Raw genomic sequence first — 25,628 nt, 5'->3', positions numbered from 1 at the left:
CCAAAACTGCTCTCTCGCTTTCTCTGTTTCTTGCCATCTCTCACATGCTTGCTCCTTCTTTCTTAGACTGGACTCCCAGAGCTCTTCCCAGCCATGTCCTTGGTTTTTCATGACTTAAGCGTTTTTCCCCCCTGTGCTTTTCCCCCTTTCTGTATGGGCATACAGATCTCCACAACACAACACCCATCAGAAACTTCTAATTCCACATGTTTTTTAAAGGTGGCAGCTGCTTTTATTAATACTTCAGAAAATAAACAGCTACTTCTCATAAGGCTTCCCAGATACACATCATCAAGTTTAATTGTGGTTCCTAGTTTTTGTGCCAATGTCACTGATGAAAATGCTGAATGACACCGGTCCCAAGACTCATCCCTAAAGGACCTCCAGAAGTAACCTTCCCTGAGTGTGGTATTTTCCTTTTTAGTAGTGTTGCTTTTAAAAATATACAGTGTTTCATTTTCCTAACACTAGCAGGTTAATACTGAGCAATTTTATGAATGAAGTTGATTTTGGAGTGTAATTATAATAGGAGGGAAATTGTTAATGGTCAGAGAAGGATGAAAATTCAGATGTTCACCAACATTATATGGAAAAGAACCCAGAGGATGACAGATTGCCAAAAGGAAATTTAGGAAAAAGATTTGATGAGGCCTCAGACTTTGTGAAGGGAATAAGAATATAATTAGAGCAGAAAAATATTTAGCATAAAAGTGGTACTAACTCCTGATGAGAGGATTGATGCACTACTGGAGACAAGAGGGAGCAGAAGAGGGTTTCCAGAGGATGGAAACCCTCTCCTAGCTGCTCCTCTTTTGGTATGATAACCAGCTCCCGGCACATTTTTCTAAATTATTATTGCTCAGGATGTTCAAATAGATTACCTTCAGTCTCTAAGCAGCCTGGACATGCTTTCATTGCCTTGTTTTCCTGCCTTTCTTACTTCACTGTTTCCACATTTTATTTTTCCCACAAATGGGATGGCAAGCCAGAAAAAAAGCAGCTTTACCTTAAACATTTAGCAGTATCTGAATTCCCTTGTGTAAAGGCTTTTTCTTTTGTTAAGTACCTCCGGGCTGCTAGATAAAACTGCAGAAGCTGTCAAAGCCAGCTAGACTATACCAAACTTTTCCAGGGAATAATGTTTATACACACCATCATGGGTTAGAGGTACAAAGCAAGGAAGAACAATATATCTAATACACACATACATACATACAAGTGTCTACTTTTGGGAATAATAGTGAGAAGGTGGTTAAAATAGTGGTATAGATTGCCAAAACATTATCTTCCTCAAGAAAAAAGGGTTTTTTGGTTCAGAACAATTTTTTTCTCAAAAAAAAATTGTAAATATTTTTTTAACTAAAAATTTGCTGGATAAACACAGATCTCAAAGGACAAATTGTTATGTATAAAAACATACATTCTGTTTAAGTAGTTACATTACAAGTACAAAACTCTAGATGAGTCTGAATCTTTAATGAAAGATAGCATGGTTTTCTTCCTGTAGAACAACAACATGTTTTATCTTCTCCAAAACTACAGTTTAAACTGAAGAAAAAAATTACCTGGGAAATCATTTGCAGAAAAATATCAAAGACAAGTATTAATTAAGGATGGCCTTAGAAATTTGATCTGCATTTCCTAACTTTGGTTAATTTCCTGTCTTCAGTGGGCATGTTTCTCTATTCTGTCTTCTGTCATCACTAAAATACTTTGGACAGGGGAAAAGTGATTGACTGACATCTCGTGTCAGGCTGGTTTATGTGACATTTTTACAGGCTTGCCTGGAAAACATGGTCTTCCAAAAGGTGAGTTAGAAAACCATACTCACAAAGTACGTCTAAGTTTAGTAGCTCTACTAAGGAGAAGGACGAATGGAGTGAGGGTGAAGTCCAGCACTGTTCAATGTTTTCATTAATGGTCTGGATGTTCGCAATGGAGAATGAACTTACTGTGTCACCCATAACACTAAATAAGAATCAGAAGGTTATGGTGGATCACAGCATGAACATAAACTAGGAGATGTTATACCATTGTGAAATACGTGAACATTATATTTGATATACAAATAGGAGCAGTGTCCATTGACCCACAAGGGAACCCTTCTGCTCTGTAGGGTTTGGAAAGCTCCTGCAGCAGGAACTCGATCGGCATGGAGAGACTGCAAAGATCCCAGCTTTTCTCAGAGGCTTAACCAAGCAGCACTGAGTATCACATAAATTTTAGTAGGTTTTCAAAAAATATGTTATGAGGTGTTATTACTGAGTTCGCTTCCCAAACATCACAGGTTAATTTGAAACAGATTCTACTTGTCTTGGTCACTGAAGGCCATTGGGTCTGTTTCAATGCATAGGGATGAATGTGTTTGAGGATAAAGTGGACGTCCCTACTTCTTGTGAACAAATATGCATCACAAAGAAGTTTCACTGATTTTCTGAAGCTTTTACAATACTACCTCTGCTCTCACAAATAATTTGTGCTCATTTTGGTGTGTTTTTCCTCTTCCAAGTAAACCAGAAAATAGAATCTTATCAACAGAAAACCAATAGTTTCTCACATAAATCTTCAGAAAGGAGCATTTAGCTAACACTTCTCACATGGCTGCAGAAACCGACATATTTTAAGTTGGCTTCAAAGGGAGAGGAGGTGTCTGTGTCTATAGAAACAGTCACAGCTGACTGGCAACTAGCTCCTACCAATGCTACACGAACTCAATAACACACCTGTGCTCACACAGTCCAAAGTCCACCATCATGTAATTTTCTGCTTAACTACTGGCTTGATTCTATTATATAGATCTCAAAAAAAGAGAAAAGAATAAACATTCTGGCAGGCTTTATTACATCTGCCAACTGTGTGCAACATTTCCCATTTATATAACAACATTTTACGATCAGAAACCAACAGTTTATTGAAAGCAGAGTTTCATGGGATGTTCAGCTCCATTTACCTTCATTTTCTGCTACAGGCAGAATTAAACCAAGCTCTTGTATTTTGGGTTAAGTCATGGAACATTTTCACATTAAAACTGAAACTATATACAAGCTTTTGCTGAAAGCATTGTCAGATCAGCACTGGAAGATTTTAAATCAGGCAATGTCTATGAATGGGTGAATGAATAGGTCTTTTGTGGTCCCATCATTTCTCAGGCATAGAGCCTTTGTTGCAAGCAAAATATTTTGGCCATTCATGTTTTCACTGTGTGATTTATAACATTGTCCCAGAGACCTTTGTGAATTTAAAAAGCTGTGACCATGTTTTTCAGAAAGGAATGCTTGAATATAATATTCGCAAATCCTCATATAGGTTCTTAAATGAGGCCTTGATCCTGCAAATACTGACACGGATGCTTTTAGTCAAATATAGGATTGAATTTTGGCAGAATCAGGGCCTAAATAAACTGCCATTTCAAAAATACCAAGTAGCTTCCAAGGACCTTTGCAAACCGTAGAGAATAGAAGCAGGACTATGGTGCATAGTCCTGCTGACTGCAATGGGATTACTCACATGTTTAAAAACCTTGTTGGATCACATCCTTCCTGAGACAGAAAAACTGCCTTAAATGAGAACTGATTCAGGCTCTTAAAATGGCAAAGCAGAGACCTGACATGCATGCTTAATTCTGTACACTTGATTTTGACCACTGAAGGTAAATACATGTTACTGACTTTTTCTTTGGGAAGCTTCAAATCTAAAGAATGCATCAGCTTTGGGCAGGAAAACACTTTGCTAACTAGCCCCTTTACTCATAGAGTGGCTAAGCAAGTAAAAACAAAATTGATTTATTTTTAGAAAGCGTTTTATTTTTTTTAGAAATCACCTTACAAAAAATGAAGAAGTATCAAACCCGACAATTTTAAAGGCTATGGGTTTCTACAGAAGATTGAAATAGAGTCAATACTGACTTTATAAGCACTTTACTCCCAAAAGCAAGAATACCTTATAATGCATAATGCCACAGAAAACTTTCAAGTAAAAAGAGAAAGAAGATTTCTTTGGATGCTGCACATCAGAAGATATTACAAACTTACAGTTTAGGAAGCCATATCTCAATCACAGTTGAAGATAATGATAATTTAGCTAGACCACATCTAAGCTGAGCTTCTCAAGAAAGGGGCAGTATGTAAGGTAAGTACAGTGGAAGCCTTAATCTTCTTTACATCTGACTTACTCTCTGGGGACATCTGGAAACCAGCTGATTCTTGGACACAATCAGCAGCCAGAGAATGTCTGGATGTGAAAATGCTATGATGGTGCTCTCCTCCCCCATTTACACATGACAAAAGATCTACTCAGAGGCTAACTGTTTTCAAGGCCGTCACAAATCAACCCTAGCAGGCCAAGGGTCTACAGCCCCATAGTGAAGAATGGGGACAAGTGCAGTGCAAGAGGGTTAGAGCAATATGTCATTGAATACCACCTCAGAGTAAAGATTCCAGCTCAGTGTCTATAACAAAGCCTTTTACAAAGGTCCAGTCTCCCAGTTTCTCAGCCAACACACAACTAGATGTCGTCAAAGAGGTCCTCTGGCTCACAAGTGTTTTCCAGTGTTTCCAGAGACATCACATCCAGGGAATGCTTGTCCAATGTCTTCTGTGAGGCCAGATCAGGTCTGGAAATATAAAACAAAGAGATTTGAAGCAAATTTAGATTCAGATATAAACAATTCCAACATACACACCACCAAGGTAACCACTTAATAGTGTATTTTGAGCTTTTTGTTAAGGTTACATGTAAGAGAAAAGTGCTTTCTGTAAGACCTAAGTACTTGCTGAGATGGCAATGGCAAAACAAACAGATGAAATTCAGCTTATAAATGTCAAGGCTTTAGCTATTTTGTTACAATTTTTAGGACCCTGAGAATGACCATTTCACCCAAAATTTCCACATGAAGAGCTAGGGAGAGCAGAACAAATGCAGGAAGCACACAAATGATCTGATAATCTACTACTGCACAGGCTGATGCTCTGTTAACCTCTCTTTTTTTTCTCACTGGTGCTAAGCATATGTCTGCTGTCCAACAGTTTGACACAGAGGCATATGAAGAATCAGACAGAGTTGTCTCGAATGTCCATGCCCTGAAGGTGCAAGCCTCCTTCTGAACAGTGGAGCAAAAGAAAACAAAGACAAATAAAGAAAATCCTTCCACAATACCTGAATCCAGGTATCAGGGAACTTTCAAATCCCAGGCCTTCCCCTGTATGTATGTTATGTTTACATTTGCTATACATGTATGCAAATAGAAGCACTCGCCATTCACTGATATGTGTATGCTGAGGTGTGGGTTTGCTCTCAGACAGCTGGACACCACAGAGTCCTACCTGAAAAATTCACACCTGAATGAGACACCCATTACATTGAATACCATGCTACTCTGCATCAACCAGTCCTATTTAGAACTCATCAAAGTAGATTACTTAAATGTCTCTTAGCTATAGGAGCTGCTGGCATTTGCCAAGAGCCCATGTTCACTGTTTCTCCTTTCTCTCCAAGATACCTTTCTGGTAAAGATGCCACCCAGAGGGACCTGCAACAGCTCAAGAAATGTACCCATGTGAACCTCATGAGGTTCAACCAGGCCAAGTGCAAGGTCCTGCACCTGGGTCGGGGCAACCCTGGGTATCAATCCAGGCTGGAGATGAAGGGATTAAGAGCAGCCCTGCCGAGAAGGACTTGGGGGAACTGGTGGATGAGAGACTGGACATGAGCCAGCAATGTGTGCTTGCAGCCCAGAAGGCAAATCGTATATTTGGCTGCACCAAAAGGAGCGTGGGCAGCAGGTGAAGGGAGGTGATTCTGTCCCTCTACTCCGCTCTGGTGAGACCCCACCTGGAGTCCTGTGTCCAGCTCTGGAGCCCTCAGCACAGGACAGACATGGACCTGTTGGAGAGGGGCCAGAGGAGCCACAGAAATGATCCGAGGCTGGAACAGCTCTGCTGGGAGGACAGGCTGAGACAGTTGGGCTTGTTCAGCCTGGAGAAGAGAAGCTCCAGGGAGACCTTATTGCGGTCTTTCAGTACTTAAAAGGAGCTGATCAGAAAGATGGGGACAGACTTTTCAGCAGGGCCTGTTGCGATAGGACAAGGGATGATGGTTTTAAACTAAAGGAAGGAGATTCAGGCTAGAGATGAGGAAGAAATTTTTGACACTGAGGGTGGTGAGAGCCTGGCCCAGGTTGGCCAGAGAGGTGGTGGATGCCCCATCCCTGGAGACATCCCAGGCCAGGCTGGACGGGGCTCTGAGCAACCTGAGCTGGGTGAAGATGTCCCTGCTCATGGCAGGGGTGGCACTGGGGGAGCTGGGAAGGTCCTTTCCAACCCAAACTATTCTAAAATTCTATGAAAGGCAGCTCTGCGCTTATCCCTGGGAAGTCAAGGTATCTCGTGTTTCCAAAAAACAATGGCATTTGCAACAGTTTCTTATCCCTATGGGAATTAATCTTATATGTACAGGCTGAATCTATGAAAATAACTTTGAATCCTGCACAGACAACTTTAATTTTGGTAGCTTTAAAAGGAGAATTATTGATCACAGATATGGGTGTTTTTAGTGACAAGATATTCCATGTCGATATCACCAGTTGCTTTGAAAATAGGATGTAATCTCATAATCTTGGCTCTCTATGCTGTAGGGAATCGGTGTAGGAAGGAGGGAGCAGACCTGATATGCTTGTATTGTAGGATTTTGGACTGGTTGGAGTTTCATAAGGGTTGAAGGATTCGTGCCTGGATGTATTCCACTGGTGTAATCCTGACAGAGGGTGAAAAATTTGTATATTAGCAAGGCCAACACATCAGCCACCAGGATGGGAAGAACTAGACAGAGGTGGTGGAAAGTGTTACTCTCAAATGCTGCCGTATGAGAACTTAGTGCAATAAGGCATGCAAAAGCCATCTTAATTTTCAGACTAATTCAACATTTGCCTTCAACTGTTCCATGTTATAGGGCCAATATAGTTAGTGAAATTCAGCAATTTTTTTTCTTTTTAAATTTGGTTTCGAACAGATTCAGAACCAAGTTTTCCAGAACTCCTACCTAGGAATTTCTAGGGAGCAGAAGTTTTTATAAAACCCTGCAGCCTTCAGTATGCAATGAGCTTCCTAAGACCCCAGCCACTGCATGATCCATAGCCTCTTACACTTCAAGTTTGTCAAGCCCTTGGAGTTTCAGAGCTCTCACTACGATGTTTCCTGTTGGGGACCTGAAGAACGATTTTCATTTCGAGGTGGAGCCCCCCATGCTCCTGGGGAATCACCAAAAGCCCAGTAAATGCTGAGTCTTGGATGACATCACTTCCTAAGAGCTCTCCAGTATTCATAAGGGTTTTCTCACTGCTCTATCCATCATTCCAGTTCTGCAAACAGCTTTAAATTCAATGTACTGGTATACTCAGATTATGATAATACTTTCTCTGGAAGTCTTGCTAGCTTCCTCTGCAAAATCTTCCAAAACACTTTCCTTCATGTCTGAATAAATTGTATCCAAGCATTTTTTTTTTCTTTTGGTATGTAGTGACACCTAGGCAGATGTATGCCTCATCAAAAGTCACCTGTACTAACTGTGAAACAAATGTGTGCCTGAATCAGACCCTTAGCCAATGACCTCTGGTCAGCAGGATCAGATCACTTCATGTTGTTCTGATTGCTAGCAATCAACTTATTTGTACCTTACTTTTTCTTTTTTTTTTTTTTTAATATTGGTAGTATACCCTAACACAGTGTGATGCTCAAATTTACTTATTGTTCTTTTACCTTTATAGGTCTACCTAAAGGATTAAGTTCCACTGAAAATACATGTAAATCACACAGTGTGGAGCCATACACTAATCATTTTACTTAATTCTGGAGGGTCTCATCAGCAAATAAATTAGGCTGCAAAGGCCTTTATACCACCACAGGCTATTTCAGGTACTAGAAGTCTTTTTTAGAGTATATGCTCACATGGCACATAGGCATATAAGACTATGCGCATAAAACTAGGCATATAAGACTAAAAGACTTCTGAGACATCACATATGTTGACTTTGAGGTTTCACCTACTCCAGCATTTTCTGATTTTGAAAAGTAAGCCTGAGAGTGCTTAAACAATGTCAACAATTTTATCCTCATAGGCTAAAAAGTTTTCAACACTGTACATGAGTTCACATCCATAAGCCAAATCACTGTTGAATTTTAACATTACGCAGCTAGAACTATTAAGCTTCCGTGTTCTTGTAACAACATGGTTCTCATTTAATCTCCAAAAGCTGTAAAACCGCGCCTGTGAATAAATCCAACTACACTCGCAAAGAATTAGGCTCTTTACATAAAGTTCATAAGCAACTTAATTTTGGTTTTAAGACTTCATGATTCCTATTTGCATGCCAGTTATTCACTGAACACCAAAAGCTTGCTTTGTGCTGTGAAATTATTTTGAATCTTGTATTCTCACTGAAGCCGTATTACCATATCCTGATGCATAACTGAGTTAATTTCTTTAAATTGCAGTGAGTTGTATAGTTCTCTCTTGCCAGAAAGCCTGTAAGTAAGGCATTCTTCTTGCAAGTTTATTCTTCTGTTGGATCACTTTTTGAAGTCTTGCCTTCTGGTAAACTTAAACTCTATTAACACATCTGGAGAACTGCTGACTATAAGAGATCATTTCATATTTCCTGACATTTAGTTCAAGCCCTTCATAAATGGAGACAAAAGAACAGATCCACAGCTGGTGTGAATCACTGGAACACTAATAATGTCGGTGGAGCTCTGCTGACTTACACCAGCTGAGATTCTGGCCCAAGATTTGGAAGAAAGTGGTTACATTACTTGATATTTCTTTCCACAGCTGAGTAAGAGCCATAAGAAAAAGAAGACACGCAACACTGCAGTACTTAACTAGACAGCACAGAAACTCAAAGCCATGCAGGGTGATAGCTTTGCAAAGCTCGGGAGAAAATGCAGTAGGACAGATGGACGATTCCCATTTGTTTCTTGCAGTGAATTATTCCTGAGTTCACACAGACGCCAAAGAAGATCTGCACAACACTGTTCCCGCTGCAACAGATGGACATTTCCACAAGACAATGTTTGTGAGCAATATGAAGTAGAAAATAATTTCCTACGTGACATCTACAAATGACACAATTAAAAAGAGTTTCCTAGTGGGAAAAAGATCAAGGAAGCTGTAGCTGTGCTGAAGGAAAACCAGGTCAGAGGATGCAACATCAGCACAACTGCTCATCTTGAGGTACTTCTTGCTGGAAAGATGAAAGGTTCTCGCACTTAGCTGTGCTGGTACTGCCAGCCCAGCACATTGTGGTTACCATTTTACTCAAGTTTTTGTTCTTGAGCAACTCTCATGGGACTGGAAAAGAGAAATAGCCTGATAAATTAACAGAGCTATAAAAGTTTCTCAAGAAACTTAAGTAATCTAGGAGGCGTACTGGTGTACGTGGACCATTGCATTATTTCCCTCAGTTTTTAGTAATTAAAATAATCAGTTCCAATCAAAGGCTGGCATTTCACTAAGAGAGGAGATTTCAACTCTTCCAGAAGAAGAGTAGCAGTGTTTTAGGAAAAGGCTGAATTTCTCAGTGTGTATATATCTTTCCTTGGTTTGGTTTAGTGGTTCATTTTTGTCATTAATCTGAAAAAAAATGAAGGCTTAATACCATGAGTAGATATTAACTGAGGATATAATCTGATATATACTGTCTTTGGTACCATAAAAACAGGTGGTAGCAGCAGCTCATAAAAAGAGCATTGGTAATCATTACAGCACTAACGCAGGAGCAAAGGTGATGCGCCTCAAACTCTAACAAACACTCACATTGCGTCTGACAGGGCAGGAGTTCAGAGCAACATTTGTGCTCCAGGGACGGTATTTTTAGTCCACTTCTAGAGAAAAACTTGGCTTCTTTGATTTATCAGTAATCTGATGTGCTGGCTACAGAAACATCACCTTCAGAGAAAGTCCTCAGAAGGAAGGTACTCATCAGCCTTTGTCATTAAGGAAGGATTATGAAATGAGCTTTGAGTAAAGCTCATGGCTATATGTAAAACCTTGGCCTTAATAACCAATGCCCCATGGTGTGAGCTCTTGGGAGACATCATATTGACTGCCTGTGGCTACTGGCCCAAAAGAGGAAAGTTCAACCATGAAAAGAAAAAGAAATGGTGTAATGGAAGATGAGGAAAAGCCTCTTACAAGAATAGATGCATCAAGAACACTATGCGCAGACAGACCTCTTCAAATCTAAGCAGACTAAATTGAAACTACATGTGATTAAAAACATGATGATATTCCCCTTTACAGAAATGCTATGACTACAATATAAGGTAAATTATAAAGTTGTTTTTCTTTTTAATACTATTTTAAATGGAAAATGAAACTCAATAATTTGGTTTAGGTTTTGGCAGCATTACAAGTATTCAGCTTCCAGATATAGTCTACTCTGGCACTTATTCCTAGAAACAATATGAAAATAAACCCATATATTTCTAATTGATCTTGGAAAATGTAAACCCCAGCAAGTTGTGAAGAACTTTCTGGATACAATCACCTTCATCATCTGAAATTACACTTGATTGACTTTTCCCTAAGTTATGTTAGTGAAGAAATTGAAGTTTTTTTCTGCCAGTTTCAATCATCTGAAGAGAGTGGTGGTGTCATAGATCTTCAGAGCTGAAGCTGTACCTGGTCCCAACAGAAACTCACAGAGGGAAGAAAAATACTCAAGAAATAGCCGAAAAGAGTGATTTCTAGCTTAAGAGATGCTGTCTCCATCCCTCTTAGAGAACCTTCCGTGTGTGGCATTTTCCTGTGCCCAGTGTATTACAGTCTGGTCTCAGTTAAGGTCAGTAGACTAATAATAATAACACCACCAATAATAATCATCATAATCTTGTTTAATTACACAGTTAATGTAGAATATTTTCAATGCAGCAACCACAGATTTAGTGTTCAGCCAAGGAATCCACGTTCCTTAATAAGCTTCTACCTCTGGCTGAAAACCAAGCTGAAACTGCACCTGTGTGCATCACAACCACTGTGCAGGAAGATAAGTCTGGAAATCCCTCAATAAGCAAATAAATAAAAAATAAACAAATAAATTAAAAAAACCCCAAACTTACAGCAAAACTTCAAAAAGCAGGACAATTGCTACACACTGTCTTAAGCCCTTGAAAGTGCCACTCTTTGTTTTCTAGAACTAGAAATTATCAAATGGGGGATAATTTTGATTTATGCTTATACAAGTTTTTCTTTCTTTACAAATCCCTGGATTCCTTCAGAGGGTGAAAAGTGAACTGGGAATCCCTTAAAACATCACAGAAATTGATACAGTGATTGCAGCAAGAACAAACTCACAAATTAATCTGTCACACTGAGAAGACAATCATATTATGTCTTTTACTGATATAACTTTCAATATTGATATAACTTCCAATGACTAGTCTAGATCAGCTCTCAACATTATTAATCGTCCGCTCTGCTTTTTTAGTCCTATGGAACAGGTGGTCTAAAGATCCTCAGAAAACCATATGTAATGTCTAGAATGGCTGCACAGACAGCACACCATGTAAAGGAACAACGATGACAGTACTTTTTTAGGGACCTGTATATGTTCAGTTGCAAATTCCAAAATAACTTCAGTTGGCACAAGTGTAGGTCCTTATTTAAAAAGAACATTCCAGTTTAGTAATATAAATATAGTCTTGGATCTTTTCATCTGATCAAATACACTTCAGATGCTTACTAACAAAGATCTACTTAAAAATGTAATAATAGATGTCACTTATAAGGAAAAGCCTGAACCATGTTTGTTTTAGACAAGTGGCACACATTTCTGTGGCTCATTTCCACTTAAACTTATTCTTGCTTAAATAAACTAGACCACATTCACTTTGAGGAACATGCTAGCACCACTGCTTTCACTGGGAAAAAAACACAAATCTCTTAATCATAACTACAAGAGTACACAGTAAAGGAAAACTTTGTTTAGGAATTTTGTCAAGGTCTTTCCTAAATCCAGTACATTGCAAATTTATTGGCAAATGCTAGAAGCCATTTCTCATAGTCGTTAAGCACTATTTATCACGTATACATTTATATAACAACAGTGCCGGCTAAATTGTGTCATAATCCTTTTCCAGGCTGACGAACCCTGGAGCTGCTCTCTCTCCCTAACCCTTTCTCATCTCCTCAGGGTGATCATAAACAGAACCCAGAGACCTAAGGGGGCAAATAAAAATCCCCGAACCAATTTCTCATATAGGAAATGTACGTCCTCATGCTCCTGCACATGCTGTCCCTGAGGACAGAAGGGGTCAAGATGGAGCGATGGGTTTTCACCTGAAAATCTAAAGCCTGCAGATGGCAGCTACAAGCGCAAAACCACATTGATCCAAATCATCATAATAAGAGCAATTAACAGGAAGAAAATCCAGCAACGCTAAAACCCAAATTGTCCTTCAGATGTTCCATGTCTTTTCCACTCCTTTCCAGTACTGAGGCTCTGAGTGGCTGTTTAAATCACACAGATCACTTCAATAGGAGCCAAGAGCTTGCTTAAAGTTAAGCGCGTGCTTACAAAGCCTACTAAACCACAGCCTCAACCTGCAGCTGTCTGGGGTCCACCCTTTGCATTGACTGCTACAGAATGAAACCCACAACTTCCAAAATTAATAAAATTAAACTTATTCTTAAAGAAAAATGGATTAGCCCAGCATTTATGTGATGAAAAGTTCCTTCTGAGTACTAGAATATGGTACTCTGATATCTTTACCAAATTACTGGGTATAGCTAAAAACATCCTTTCCTCAGAAGAATGTAGGGGAATCCCCAGATGCAATCCTAAAAATGATCTTTTAAAAACTCCCATGACTGAATTAAGCAAATTCTTTCTCCCTGCTGAACAATTTGTACACATATACCTGGGCATCAGCAGAAAGTTATTATTGCCCAGATTACCTATTATCCACAGATCTGCTCAGCAGGTTTTGGATCATTCACTTCAATCAGCTTATTGCAGAAAACCACGTTGGATCAGTATGGCATATGGATATGACCTATGTATATATGTTTTCTAATGACAAAATGCGCTTAGAAAGATAGAGTGGCAATGAGTTCTTAATAAATCTGGAAGCAGTGAATTGAATAAACTGGGAGCAGGCTTCAATTTACAAGTTAAGGTAGAGCAGATAAAGTAGAATGAGATTTTTTTTCTGCTTCTAATAGGTCTCTAATAGGCTTCTATTGAATATAAAATAGTTTCAGTACCAAGAATTGTGCTTTCCTTTCTGTTGTCTCTAAACTCCCATTTGACTTCTGCTGTGTTCCTCCTGCCACGCCAGCAGCCGCAGATCTGAATTCATTCATACTTTTCTGAAATAAGATCAAACCTTTGATATTTAAGATCAAATCCCTGCACACAGTGACATCTGTGAGAGCTGAAACATGTCCAAACACAGTACCAAAAAAAAGGGAGGGGAGGAAAAAAAAAGAAGAGGGAATCCAGCCCTCTGAAAACACAAGGAAAAAAGTAAAAATAGGCACAGTTGACTGAGACAGAACAGAGCTGGACACTGCAACAGCCAGCGTTTTCTGGCTAAAACTCAAGTTTTTCTCCTCTGCATTTCCATCGTACCTTACCCACCCTTCAGACCCCTCCAGGGCTGAGACGAGATATTGGCTTTGTCCAGTTAATGCAAACCCTATTTCTTACTTTGGGGTGCATAAGGCGAATGAATGTGGGCCAAAGACTCTGGCTCTGACTCCCAAACTTCTCAACTCACTGGTAACACTTCATTTTACTCTGGACATGTGGTTAAGATGCTTTAACAATCTTTCCTTTAGAGAGCCCATTGATTGAAAAGTCTATTTGGTAAAGAAGCCACTTTCAAAATAAATCTTTTATTATTATATGAAGCAGGAATTATCTGCAGCTCATGATGCGATTGCTGTAAGACAGCCTGTATATCAGGCTTCAAAAGCCGTTTTTTAATCCTCCAAAACCCCAACTGGTCTCCATCCACTCAAGCTCGCAGGGTCTGCCTAAGCAGCAATATCTGCAGTAAGTGCTTCACCAGAAGCATTTAACACTAGACCAAGTAGCCAAATCATTACTTGTTGGGTAAATGCTGCAAAAGAGCATAGACTATAAGATTTTTAAGAAAGGCTGTACTACCTCCAAAACCAACAAAACCCCAACTAACCAAAGGGACAGGACTGGACTTCTGTGTTTCTTTCACAAAAATTCTTACATGAAGTGTTCTTTTCTCTCTAATAAGACTCTCTACTTTTCATTTCTGTAAATGCTCAAATTCACAGAAAGATTCCTTAGCCACTTACATTGCAGAGATTTCCTTTTCTGGTGGAACAGTTTGCATACGTGTTGTACCAGGATCGAGGGACGGTTTCCGCCTACCCGTACGTGCCGGGACCTCCCCCAGTGTTACGGTAATAAAGGTCGGAGACTTAACTGGTGCTAGACCAGCATCAGTCACCCTCTAACTGGCCACAACTGTGCTGGGATTGCTGCAGATGTCTCCCCAAAGGTGGAACGGTGGGGAGCCCAGAATAGCCACCAGTCAAGACATTATCTCTGCATTAGCAGCCTACCCATCTTCGCTTTGAGAAAGGAATAGAGATGACCAACGGACAGGAGTTACAAGACACAGATTAATGAGCACAGTGAGCTGAAAGACAGCAACTAACCCTGTATTTTAAAAGGAAATTTCTGATTATTATCTTTCCACAAATATAGGCACAGTTTCAGGGAGCCCATGCACCACAAGTCACTCTACCAGATGTTTCTTTTCAGGCTTCAGGATTCCAGAGACACTTAGTCAGCCACGAAATTAAGAGCAGGGTCTTGGATAAACTTTAGACATATGAGGGTGGACTATCAGGCTCATCAGGACTACCAACCAGATGCACAAATGCAGCCACAAGAATGTGCAATCCTGGTGTCACACACTCCTTTGGGCTAACATGGCCCCGTCCTCACCACCCTTTCTTGGAGATACCACCTCATGCTTTACACTCCAAGCCTGCTCAGCACCTGTCTTACTTGGCACTAGGCATGGACACCTGCAAGTTTTATTTCACATGCACAATAACTAAAAAACGTTCAGCAGTTTTGGTCACTGTGGGCTGTACTGGGCTGAAATTCTTGCTGCAATGAAGAAAGAGGCTATGTCAGCCAATCTAGAACAGGTAACGAGAAAGATAATTTACCAAATGTGGGAACAGCTGTCCTTAGGTCAACCAGTGCTGCCCAGAACGCCTTCTCCAACAGCAGCCATAAGCAGATGCTCTTCAAAGAGTACAAAGTGCTTTTCTAGCTTCTGACCATTTGCAGCTCAGAGGCTGCCTGAGCCAGGGTTAATTTCTATGTAACATTTCTGTGTAACATTCAGTATTATACATTTCCCTTTCACAAAATTGTCTTGTTCCCTCTAAGCCCATGTAAATTCCTAATATTCCCCAAATCTTGAAGGATCTCCACAGGCAATACATAGGAATAGGAGAAAAACCAGCAGACAATACAGAATACAATGAAAAGAGGGGAAAACATGACAAATTTTTATTAGATAGCAATGTACGATTTTTTTTTTTTTTACAAAGCACTTTCAGTCCCACAGTCAAAGCCAGATTTTATCTTCAGTTGTGATATATTAGTATAAACCTGAAGTACCTCCACAAGAGTTTTCTTGTACTGGTCTGGTTCAAACCAGCATTCAAACCACAAACTTTAAAAATTTTAATCCACAGAGAGCCTTGATAATTGTGCTGGTGCTGCACCACTGACAAATTTAGATAGTTTGCTTTTTGTGAGTTTCAGCACAATGTTCTAAAGCATTTTTTTATCTTACAAATGCATTAAGAGAAAAGGGAGCACCATACAGGTGGGCAACTGGGACTTTATTAGGAGAAGGTGGATGTCAATCAGAGTAGAATAATAATGGTGTACATGTGAAACAGATGCTGCCTTTGTAAAACAACCCAGTGTGCTATACAGATGAATTACTCAAAATGCAATTGCACCTGCATCTCAGGTTATTGGTAACAGGTCCACTTATTGGAAACTCGTCTGATTTTTATCCACACTACAGTAATGGGAAACAGGAAAAGAGTAATGCACATTTTCCAGGTACATCTCCTTGCCTGATGTCTCCATTTTTTCTTTCCAGAGAAAAAATAAGAACCAATAGTAGGTTTATAGTTCAACATTCCAGGGAAGTCACTATCTTCTGTTAAATAAATTGTGACAGTTTTAAGATTTTGAATCTTGATTCTGTCTGAAATAGGTATCTTTGCAAAAAAAGAGAGAGGGAGAGAAAGTGAAAGAGCAAGACAGAGATGAGTTCCCATCTGAAACCCAGCACAAAACCGCCTAAGCCCTGGAATAAATTCTGGTGGTCAGAATGAGCAGTTCAGATAGTGGAAATGGATGCAAACAATTTAAAAGACCTAGTAATTTTAAAAGCCTTTTTATCCCTCTTTTTAAAAAGCACTATTATAAATAAAAATGGTTGTTTGAAAAGCTTCCCAATAAACCTGGCAGCCAGAAAACATCTCTAGTATAATTAGGAAAAAAAAGAATAATTTTTCATAATTCAGTCTGAAGCCTGGACTTTCAGTTAAAGTTTAGCTTAGCTCTCTTTTTAATAAAATCAGCTTCTTTCAGAGCAGAGTTAGACTAAGTCATGGGCACTTTTTAAACGGTTGCACATGGAATTACCAAAGCTCTTTAGCTCTGAGGACTCATCTCGGGGGTGACGAGTTCCCGCTTTCTCTTGTTCCAGTACAGCACAGGGTGAGCTGCAATTCCCTCCATGACATTGCTGTCACTCAGCCCTCCTAATCCTCCAGTGAATCTTCCAAAGAGTTTTATTACTAACAATGTGCAGCATAACAATTGACTGTATTGTACATACACACATATACTCTTGCCTGTTAATGATTATAGGTCTGGTGATAAAAGATGGGAGTTTCCCCACTGGCTTTTTTTTTTCTTTGTATATGTTCTTTGTACACAACACACTGACATCAGCCTGACAAGACTTAGCAGGAGGTGAGTGGATTGTATTTTTAACCTTTTTGCTTTGTTTTTTCCCCAGACACGACTGAACTCACTAGCAAGACAGTAGTCCAAAGTATATGGCCATCTTATCGCTTTTTATCTTTCAAAAATTAATGACAGAATAAAACCCAAACAAACAAGACTGTCCTGGTTGTGTGTAGGTTTTCACACAAACCAGAAGCAAGAAAACAAACCCAAAGCACATCCTACTCACTGGTTACATTTCGATGGTGTTATTTGTGGGTTCACATTGTATGTAATTGCTTCTGCATTATTCTGTCAGGTACATTCATTCTAAATGTCTGTGTCTATGTAAAGCACACAACAGAATCAATATAGAAATTAACAGGTGCTGACATATTGATTCTATTCACATTTTTTTAACTATGAGAACATTTTAAAGAAACATTAATGAAATAATAAAATACTCGATACTGATCCCTGCAAGAATCACAATACAAGGTAGATATTTGGAACAAAGCAGCAAACTGAGAAGGCTGTTTAACAGTGTAGCTGTTTAATAACCAACATAGCTTTTGAAATAAATTATCGGCCACTATGACTTCGCACTTGGTATTGCTAATTGTAATAAGATATTCAGGCAGCAGTAATAAAAGCTCATTCTAAATCTGGTGAGAACTGATGAACACAATTATGATGAGGGCTTGGTACTGTCAAACTGTCAAGTTTCAAGCTTAATGTAATTCTTTAGAGTTCATGCATTCTCTGTTCTAGAAGAAAAAGACTACAAGCCATTTTCTGTTGAGAATGCAACGAGACCAAGGAAACAGACAACCTAACTGCAGAATGCCGAAACACTATATAAAGCACCAATAAAATGATATGTCATTTCACAGCAATTCTTCAGCAAGGGACCTGTCTTGCACTCTTGGATATTACTAGTGAAAAAATACGACAAGGGCCTTGAGGCCCTTGGTGGGGTGGCGTATGAGAAATTTCAGAGGTCTAGGAAGCATGTTCATTTAAATTTTATCAATTGTTTCTGTTTTTCTAGGCTAGAGACATGTTCCATTGTGGAGGAAGCAATGAAATAATATAAAATAATAGTGAGTAATTAGGTGTAGCCTGAATACTGCCTTTTATCAGCAGAACATATTCTGCCTGAAGTTTTTCCTACAGCTGCTTGCAAAACAAGCAGTGATGCTAAAGCCCTACACACACGCTCCCAAGTTGCACAAGCTTTGTGATTATAGAAAACATTGAACTGCCAAAAAAAGGTGCATTCTAGGTCCTATCCATATGAAAGTCCAGTATGGCATGGACAGTGGCACTGACAATGTGGTACCCGATGTGTGTTTCCCCTGATGCCCAGAGGAGTTAGAATCACAGAAACCTGCAATATCTCAAGTTGGAAGGGACCTAAAATGACCACTAAGCCCAAATCCCTGCTTCTTGAAGGATGACCTAAAACTAAACCATACCAGCTAAGAGTGTCATCCAGACGCTCTTTGAATTCTACACATCGACCCAGTTACAACTCATCAGCCAAAGCTCCCTGTGATGGTGAAAATCATCCTGAACAATGACTGGATGCACCAGGAGGCAGATCTCTCACAGAAGACACGTTATCTGTTTGTTTCAAATATTCTGTGAAACCACAACTGTCAGTCAATAGTGAACCAGAACTGGAAATAAGATTTTTCTCTTTCACTGGGGGGCCAGGTGCATTAAAACCTTGTGACAGGGAGTACCACACAGGGCCACATAACAGAGCTAGATAATGTGATGGAGCTCTGGCAGAGATGCATAACCTAGGCATGAAAGACTGCAAAAGAAAACCCCAGCTCTGGATCTAGGAATGTTAAAGTGCCATCTATACTATCTATGTTATATCTGCTTGTCTCCAGCAAAGAGGATATGTGGCCAAACTGTGAATAAATCAGCATGGCATACGAAGAACAACTGAGACTTTGATAAAACTAGTATTAATGACTTCGGCTGGTGACAACTGCTGACTTTCTTTTTTTTTAAAAAACCTACTTTCCTCTGTTAGGCAAAAAACCCTCAACAACAACAAAAGTAATGTGTTAATCTACAGCCTATGAGACTGTTTAGGGAATGAATTAAAACAAAGTTATCCCCAGGCACAAAGGGTAGAATGCAGTATATAGAAAAGCAACTGATGGGCATAGTATCATTTGTTGCTCACAGATAAGATGCCTATATCTATAGAAAGGGAGGCTGTTTGGACTGAAACTTCTTCTGTTCTTCCCTGTACATCAGTTTAATGAACAGATAGGCACATTGAACTGACTCTCTCTTCACAACAGGAAGTGCTCAACAGACAGAAGAAAGAGTTGGTAGGCAAGATGCAAAGAATAAAACTCTTATTTGATCACTGAAGCTGCTACAAAAAACAAGGCAGAAAGAAATACTCATGCTCCGAGATAGAATTTGTATACTAAGATGTTATTTTGCTTCCTGTAAGCATCCTAGAGCTCTTCCCAGCATTACAATAATGAGCAGATTCAGAAGGCTTGGGATTGGGCTGGAGGCTTATCAAAACCACGCGGTTCTTCTCAAGCCTTTAAACAGCAGAAAATCATGAAAGGATATACCTCTTGCAAGATTTCTGCATTTCCACTTCCAGAAATGAGATGGGGGAAAAAAGCCACCCCTCTGTTACAGGGTGGGATGAAAAATGGGATAGCATGAACACTCAGGACAATTCTTTGGAAGTTTGGATCAAAAAAGGAATGAAGCCATGGGGGCAGGGGAAGGAAAGTTACTACTATATGATCTTGAGTCATTCACCCTCAGCACATCTGTGTGTTTATTACATGTCACATTATTACAAATCACAAATTAGACAATAAAAGTGTGATAAAACTAGCCATTCCTAGAAAGTGCTTCTTATAAACGATGTGGGTCAAAGCTGTGGGTTTTTGTCTTTTAATCGTTGGCTGAAAAAATAAAAACTCTAGTGAAACTCTCTGTGAGCAGTCCAGATCAATACGAGACAAACAGTTAGAATTAAATCAATAAAGGGAATAATGAATCCAAAGACACTTCTTTAAAGGAAAAAAAAAAAACCCAGGTGATTCAAATTCCCTCAAGATACTGTCCCGCCTCACTGGCCACCACAAAGCCTAACACTGATGAACCACTGTGCTGCTAAAATGCCTTAAAAAGAAGAAAAAAAAAAAAAAAAGGGAAATTATATTGTGCAGTATTGCATCATTGTGTGAACAGCCTTTGGGGCTCCCCCCTCTCTCCGTCCCATCATCTGGAGCAGGTAAAAGCAGTCGCAGAGACATGAAGTCCATGGGATGCCTTCTACCCTGGCACCCAAGGCAGACACCACCGCGACGCTGCTGCGTGTCACCACAAAACAATATTCGGCTGCTCCATGGACACTGTTCATTTTTGCCTGCACTAACAATATCATACCCATCCCACTTCAATGCTGATATATATGAAGATTAAAAATCAAAGTGTTACAAACCTGGGTGAGAGAGAGAAGCGTACGGGTCTCTTGAGGACCACTCAAAGCAATACAAGTTTGGACAAAAGTCACATTTATAGAGAGGCTGTCACTGGCAGACTGAAAGTGGCTGCTGGAGAGAGGTGAACAGATGTCATGCTACATGTAGTAAAAGCAAGTTGTTATTGGCACAGGTTTAGAATAGTCACATTGCACATGTGTCTCTGAGCTGCGGTGGCTTATGCAGCTTGTCCCAAACGAGTGCCAAAAACACCTATTTCCCACCAGGAATTTCATTTATTGCTTCCATCCTCATCGTCCAGCAGTCCAAATGGCAAAATCCGAGTGCTGTCTCTGACGGGAACAGGAACACAGTAGCTGGCTGGCATAAACCCAGTATGGGTCCAAATTGGGAGAAGCTGGATCTAGGCCAGGTATAGAATAGGCAGCTTTTGGTGGCAGGGACAGTTTTCAAAGGTTATGTACACCACACTCTAGCAGAACGTCCAATGGATGATGTATAGCTACCCTTTCTAAACATGAACTCCCTTAATGGAGGAGAGTCCCAGAATCACTCAAGGGTTTGCTGAGTTAGTAAGTTAATGGTACTTCTTTGTGCTACAGGAAATTAAGAGAATCTTCTGAAAACAAAAAAAAATCAAACCCCCAATCTTGGGAATAAACACACCCAGCAAGGAGTATGGCAACCCTAGCACAAAGATTTATCAGGATGTCTGTTGAAAAGACTACTGGGAAAAATCATACAGAGAAGAGTCCTGGTAAGACTGTTATTATTGCAAAAAACCACAACGATAAGTAATGCATGCTGCACCAATGACTATTTTGCAAGGCCAGATTCCAACTCTACCATTCAAGGGAAAAATAAAACAGCCTTTAAACAGGAGTTTTGGAAACAGACTCTTCCAACGCATCTTGAAGTCTGTTTGCTAAGTAACTGCCAGTCACCCTTGCAGCCTCCAGGCTCCAGCAGTCATCGCATCTTGCCATATCTTACCTCCACAATAAGTCAAAGGAAATAACTGTGGTCCACAGACCCCCTGAACTTGTCTCTTACATGACAACTGTTCAGGGAGCTCTGTAGCACCAAGGGTGTATTTTAAAGCCTGGCATTCTCATGGTATTTGAAATTGAAGTCTATTGAGCAAATTTCGTGAAGATATATTCTTGCCAACCCTCCTTGGAATAATCTGTGTCTGTGAAGCTATTTATATGTATAGCCAGTTGGGAATTTTCTGGCTATGTTTTTCAGCCAAATCAAAGATACATACTAAATATACCTCCTTGTCAATTTTAAGAAACATTGGGAAACTAGGGCTTTGGGTTCATAGACCAATGACCTAATTATAGTCGCCCACATACAGCATTTTTCCTATTTGTGACAGATAAAATGGCTAATGACCTTTACTGCCCTCCCTGAAATTTGTTGTGCAATGTTCCTGTCACCAGTGGTACTCTGGTCTTTCTTAGGCATGACCATTTTACAGATTAAACCACATACATTCTCAGAAATTTGTTAGGTCACCTTCAAATTTAAATCTCTGACTTTTGGGAAGAGGAATTAAAAAAGGCTTACAAACTGCAATGGTATGTGGCACTGTTCAGCATAAGTCAGAAATCCAATATTAATGAATATTGCAACATACTACACCTAGGCCAGACATGGTTTGATCTTCAGGGGACAGACAAAGAAACCCACACAGGACTTCATTTGATGAAGCACAATCATCTTGCTCAGTGCAGCATAGAAATTGTGACCAATACCCAAAATCAGTCCCCCTTGTCTCTTGTACCACTCAAGTTCATATCTCAGTTGGTCTGAAGTCCATCTGAAATAATATAACAGCAACTAGCCATTTCTAGCAAAATGAACGTTTACAGCTTTTAAATTGGCATTTTCAAAAACTGAAATGAAGATTATACTCTCCTTTGCAACCAAGCTTTTAAAAGTATCCTCCCCTTCGCAGAACAAAGCCAGTAATATTTCCATTTAAAAATATACCAGATATATCACTGCATAGTGGGAACTGCCTAACATGTGAAGGTAAGACAGACATTGATTCTATATGTTTGCAGACAAAAAATATAGATAATAAGCACCAAGTTAAATCTGTTTTTGAAGAGTTTGTCAGAGAAAGGAACAGATGAGTTGTTCTGCTTGCTGCTGCCACAGGATAGCCTTTATTGACAGCTTTTTCAGTATATGTCAAACAGTTGAACTCATATTTCTGGGTGAATACACTAAAGAGAGTCTAGAGCTAAATATTAAACCAATAACTGCAAGGTCAATAAAAAGCCTTTTCTGAGACAATCTTTTACTTAGAGCTATTTATTTCAGTACATTAATCACTTAGGCTTGAATTTCTGTGCTGCTAAAAAGTTACTAGAAGAATCTAATATAACCAAATGATCAAACATGCCTTTCTCTATACATTTGTATGTTAAAGAAGCATTTTATGCATATTAATTGGAGTCAGTCCTCTGATCTGGACAGTCATGGCTTTAAGTTTAATGGAAATTTCTAATAGAACTACAGTTACCTCAACAAAAGACATGCAAAAATAACTTTGCATGTTTATCATAGCAATTCATCCTTACATGCTATTTTTCAACTCAAACAGTTAATTTTAGAACAGAGAGAAGGGCATCTTGGTTTCTATCACCAGAAACACTTGTGACATATAGTGCATAGAAAATAATACAAAATGACGAAATTGGTTTTGGAAGACAGCATTCACTAACACAGCTAATGGTGAGTAATTCCAGGTTGGGATTTACCAGGTTTGATTTGAACCATAAACTATTTCTTGGTTTACAGCTGTATGGAATAATACTTTAATGCAACTGTGGCAGGTTTCTTATGCAAAAATCTCATTCTAAAGACATAACTTTTTCCTCAGATTAGTAAACAGTGTCGTATTGTGCGGATGACATTGTAAGAAATGCAGGCTTTTGATTAAAGGGATTATAACTGAAATAAAGACAGATAACATTTTTAACTTGGTTGGATTAGTTGGCATTAATTTTCCATAAAGGTATCACATTGGTTATGTTTCCTGTGGCTTGATTTTTTGTAGACGCATTTCACAGAATAGTTAGCATCTCCTTTTCACAGGCAATCCTCCACTTGTGTTCTCCTCTCCCTACACACACTCTCTGATCAGTGTGGGGATGATTACGGACATCGCAGGCAGCAACGGCCAGGAGATGCCTTCAGAAACGTGTCTGCCTTTATCACAGGTCCAAGGACTGAGTGGTTTTGCCTCCTTTGCATCCACACTGTCCGTGCGCTGTTGAAATCCAATGCTGTCAGTCTGCATTAGCACTAATTTTTCAGCATCTCACATGGCACAATCAATCAACTGATTTTTATAAAGATTCCTCTGAATGAACAAATCTCCTTCCCTATTCCTTCTGGTTTGGGTCCACATACCTAATTTCCTACTGTCTTCCCCTTTGGTACTGTCCCTTCCTGTTAGTGCACAAACAGCTGAGCCAGGTTTACAAGCTCCTCTGACTTTGGACTCTGCCCAGAGTGTGAGATCCCAGCATGAAGAAGCTGTTCAGTGATTCAAAGTTCCTGTTGCCTAATCGGTCCTTTCACCCCGGCCAGGAGGCAGTCATGCCTCTGCTGTGGTTTTGCAAAAAACATGAATTATATGGCAGTACAATGAACTATCAATTACTGGCCCAATATGCAATGCTGGGAATCAAATCCCAAAGAATCTAAATGATCAAAGAAGAATCGTAGGTTGCAAATTTTATTGCTGTATTTTTACTGGAACACAGTTTATTCCTCCTGAAATAATCCACATTAACACAATACTTGCATGGTCTGGAGCTGTTTAAACTAAATCTCATTCCACAATTCAACATTTCAAGGAAATTAGCCAAGTAATAAGACAAAGCATTTTCTTAACTGTATTAGAAAAAGTAGAAAAAGTTTTGAAAATTTAACTTCTGTCCCTGAAGCCTTAAACTTTGGAAATAAACCATATGCCATATCTTTTCCAGATAACAAAAGATATTCGTAATGGATTTTACAATTAGTGAATGCAAACTGCTATAGAGTCTGTTAGGGATTATCAAACCAGTGTAAAGAATTCACTGTTACGTCAAACATACCATTAAATTTCTTGTGCATTTAGCCACAGGCATTGGAGAAGAAGTAACATTTTAAGCTGAAAGAAAACCACACATTCAAAAGGACTTAATTTAACCTAGAGAGCAAAAGATGAAGGTAATAAATCAGTTAATGGCCTGCATATAGCATAATGCATATGCAGCAATGCAAACAGCACTTGGTTTTCATTGTTATTTTCCACTCTACATCCTGTCAATGCATTGTTAAAATCACTGGAAACAGACAAAGCACAAACTTGCACTCATGTTGGCACAAGTGAGGTTTAAATGGATGAATTTGTGGATTTTTTTGCTGCCACCAGCCACAGCTTTCATAGAAGGAGCTTCAGAAAGCAAAGAATCTTTGGTTGCCTTCCAGCGAAGTTAAATCTCCAGAAGAAATTTAGGCAACACCAGACCATAATTGCGAAACAACATCCCCTGTGGATTCTGACAAGGCTTTGCCTTCAAGCACCTCACTGAGCGATGTCCCTAAGCCGTAACTGGGGGAAGGTGTAAAAAAATACCTGTTCTGACAAAGACCTGAACAAAGTATGTCTCAGCAGCAACATGTTTTGTTTTGTTTTGTGTAGTGGATGGACAAAAATTTTTACTAAAATATTTTCTAATAGTTAGTTCTTCTTGAGTGTTATCAGTGGGGTACCTCACACTAATAGGTCTCAAACTTATTAGCCTTCTCTGAGAGCACTTGCTTCAAGCCGCCCGAGGCCTCAGAGGCTTCAAGCTTTTTTCTGTAATTCTGCACACCAGGATCTTGCACATTCAAGAAAAAAAGATGGGGCTTTGGATGGAATCTCATTCCGCTAATCTTGACCACCATAATCCTGCTGAAATCATTGCTCCTGGTGGCAGGAACCTGCAGTAAGATTCGAAGAGGTGAAACTCCCCCAAACATGCAGAGAATGCGCTTCTACTCAGTCCGGACAAATAAGGAACACAATCAGTTTAACTGATGAT

The 25,628-nt window shown here is 39.5% G+C and overlaps 1 protein-coding gene across 1 annotated transcript in view; it reads right to left on the bottom strand.

Moving 5' to 3' along the window:
• Window positions 1-3,762: 3,762 nt before the first annotated feature.
• XRCC4 (X-ray repair cross complementing 4) overlaps window positions 3,763-25,628 on the bottom strand; it is a 186,148-nt gene continuing 164,282 nt past the window's right edge. Inside the window, exon 8 of the mRNA XM_065656533.1 lies at window positions 3,763-4,612. Coding sequence (XP_065512605.1) covers window positions 4,504-4,612 — 109 coding nt within the window. The 3' untranslated portion in view covers window positions 3,763-4,503. The remainder of the gene's footprint in view (window positions 4,613-25,628) is intronic.

This window comes from Caloenas nicobarica, chromosome Z (genome assembly GCF_036013445.1).
Source record: "Caloenas nicobarica isolate bCalNic1 chromosome Z, bCalNic1.hap1, whole genome shotgun sequence".
In the NCBI taxonomy this organism is placed as follows: Eukaryota; Metazoa; Chordata; class Aves; order Columbiformes; family Columbidae; genus Caloenas; species Caloenas nicobarica.
The sequence above is the reverse complement of the archived record's forward strand: the minus strand, read 5'-3'. Positions and strand labels throughout refer to the sequence as shown.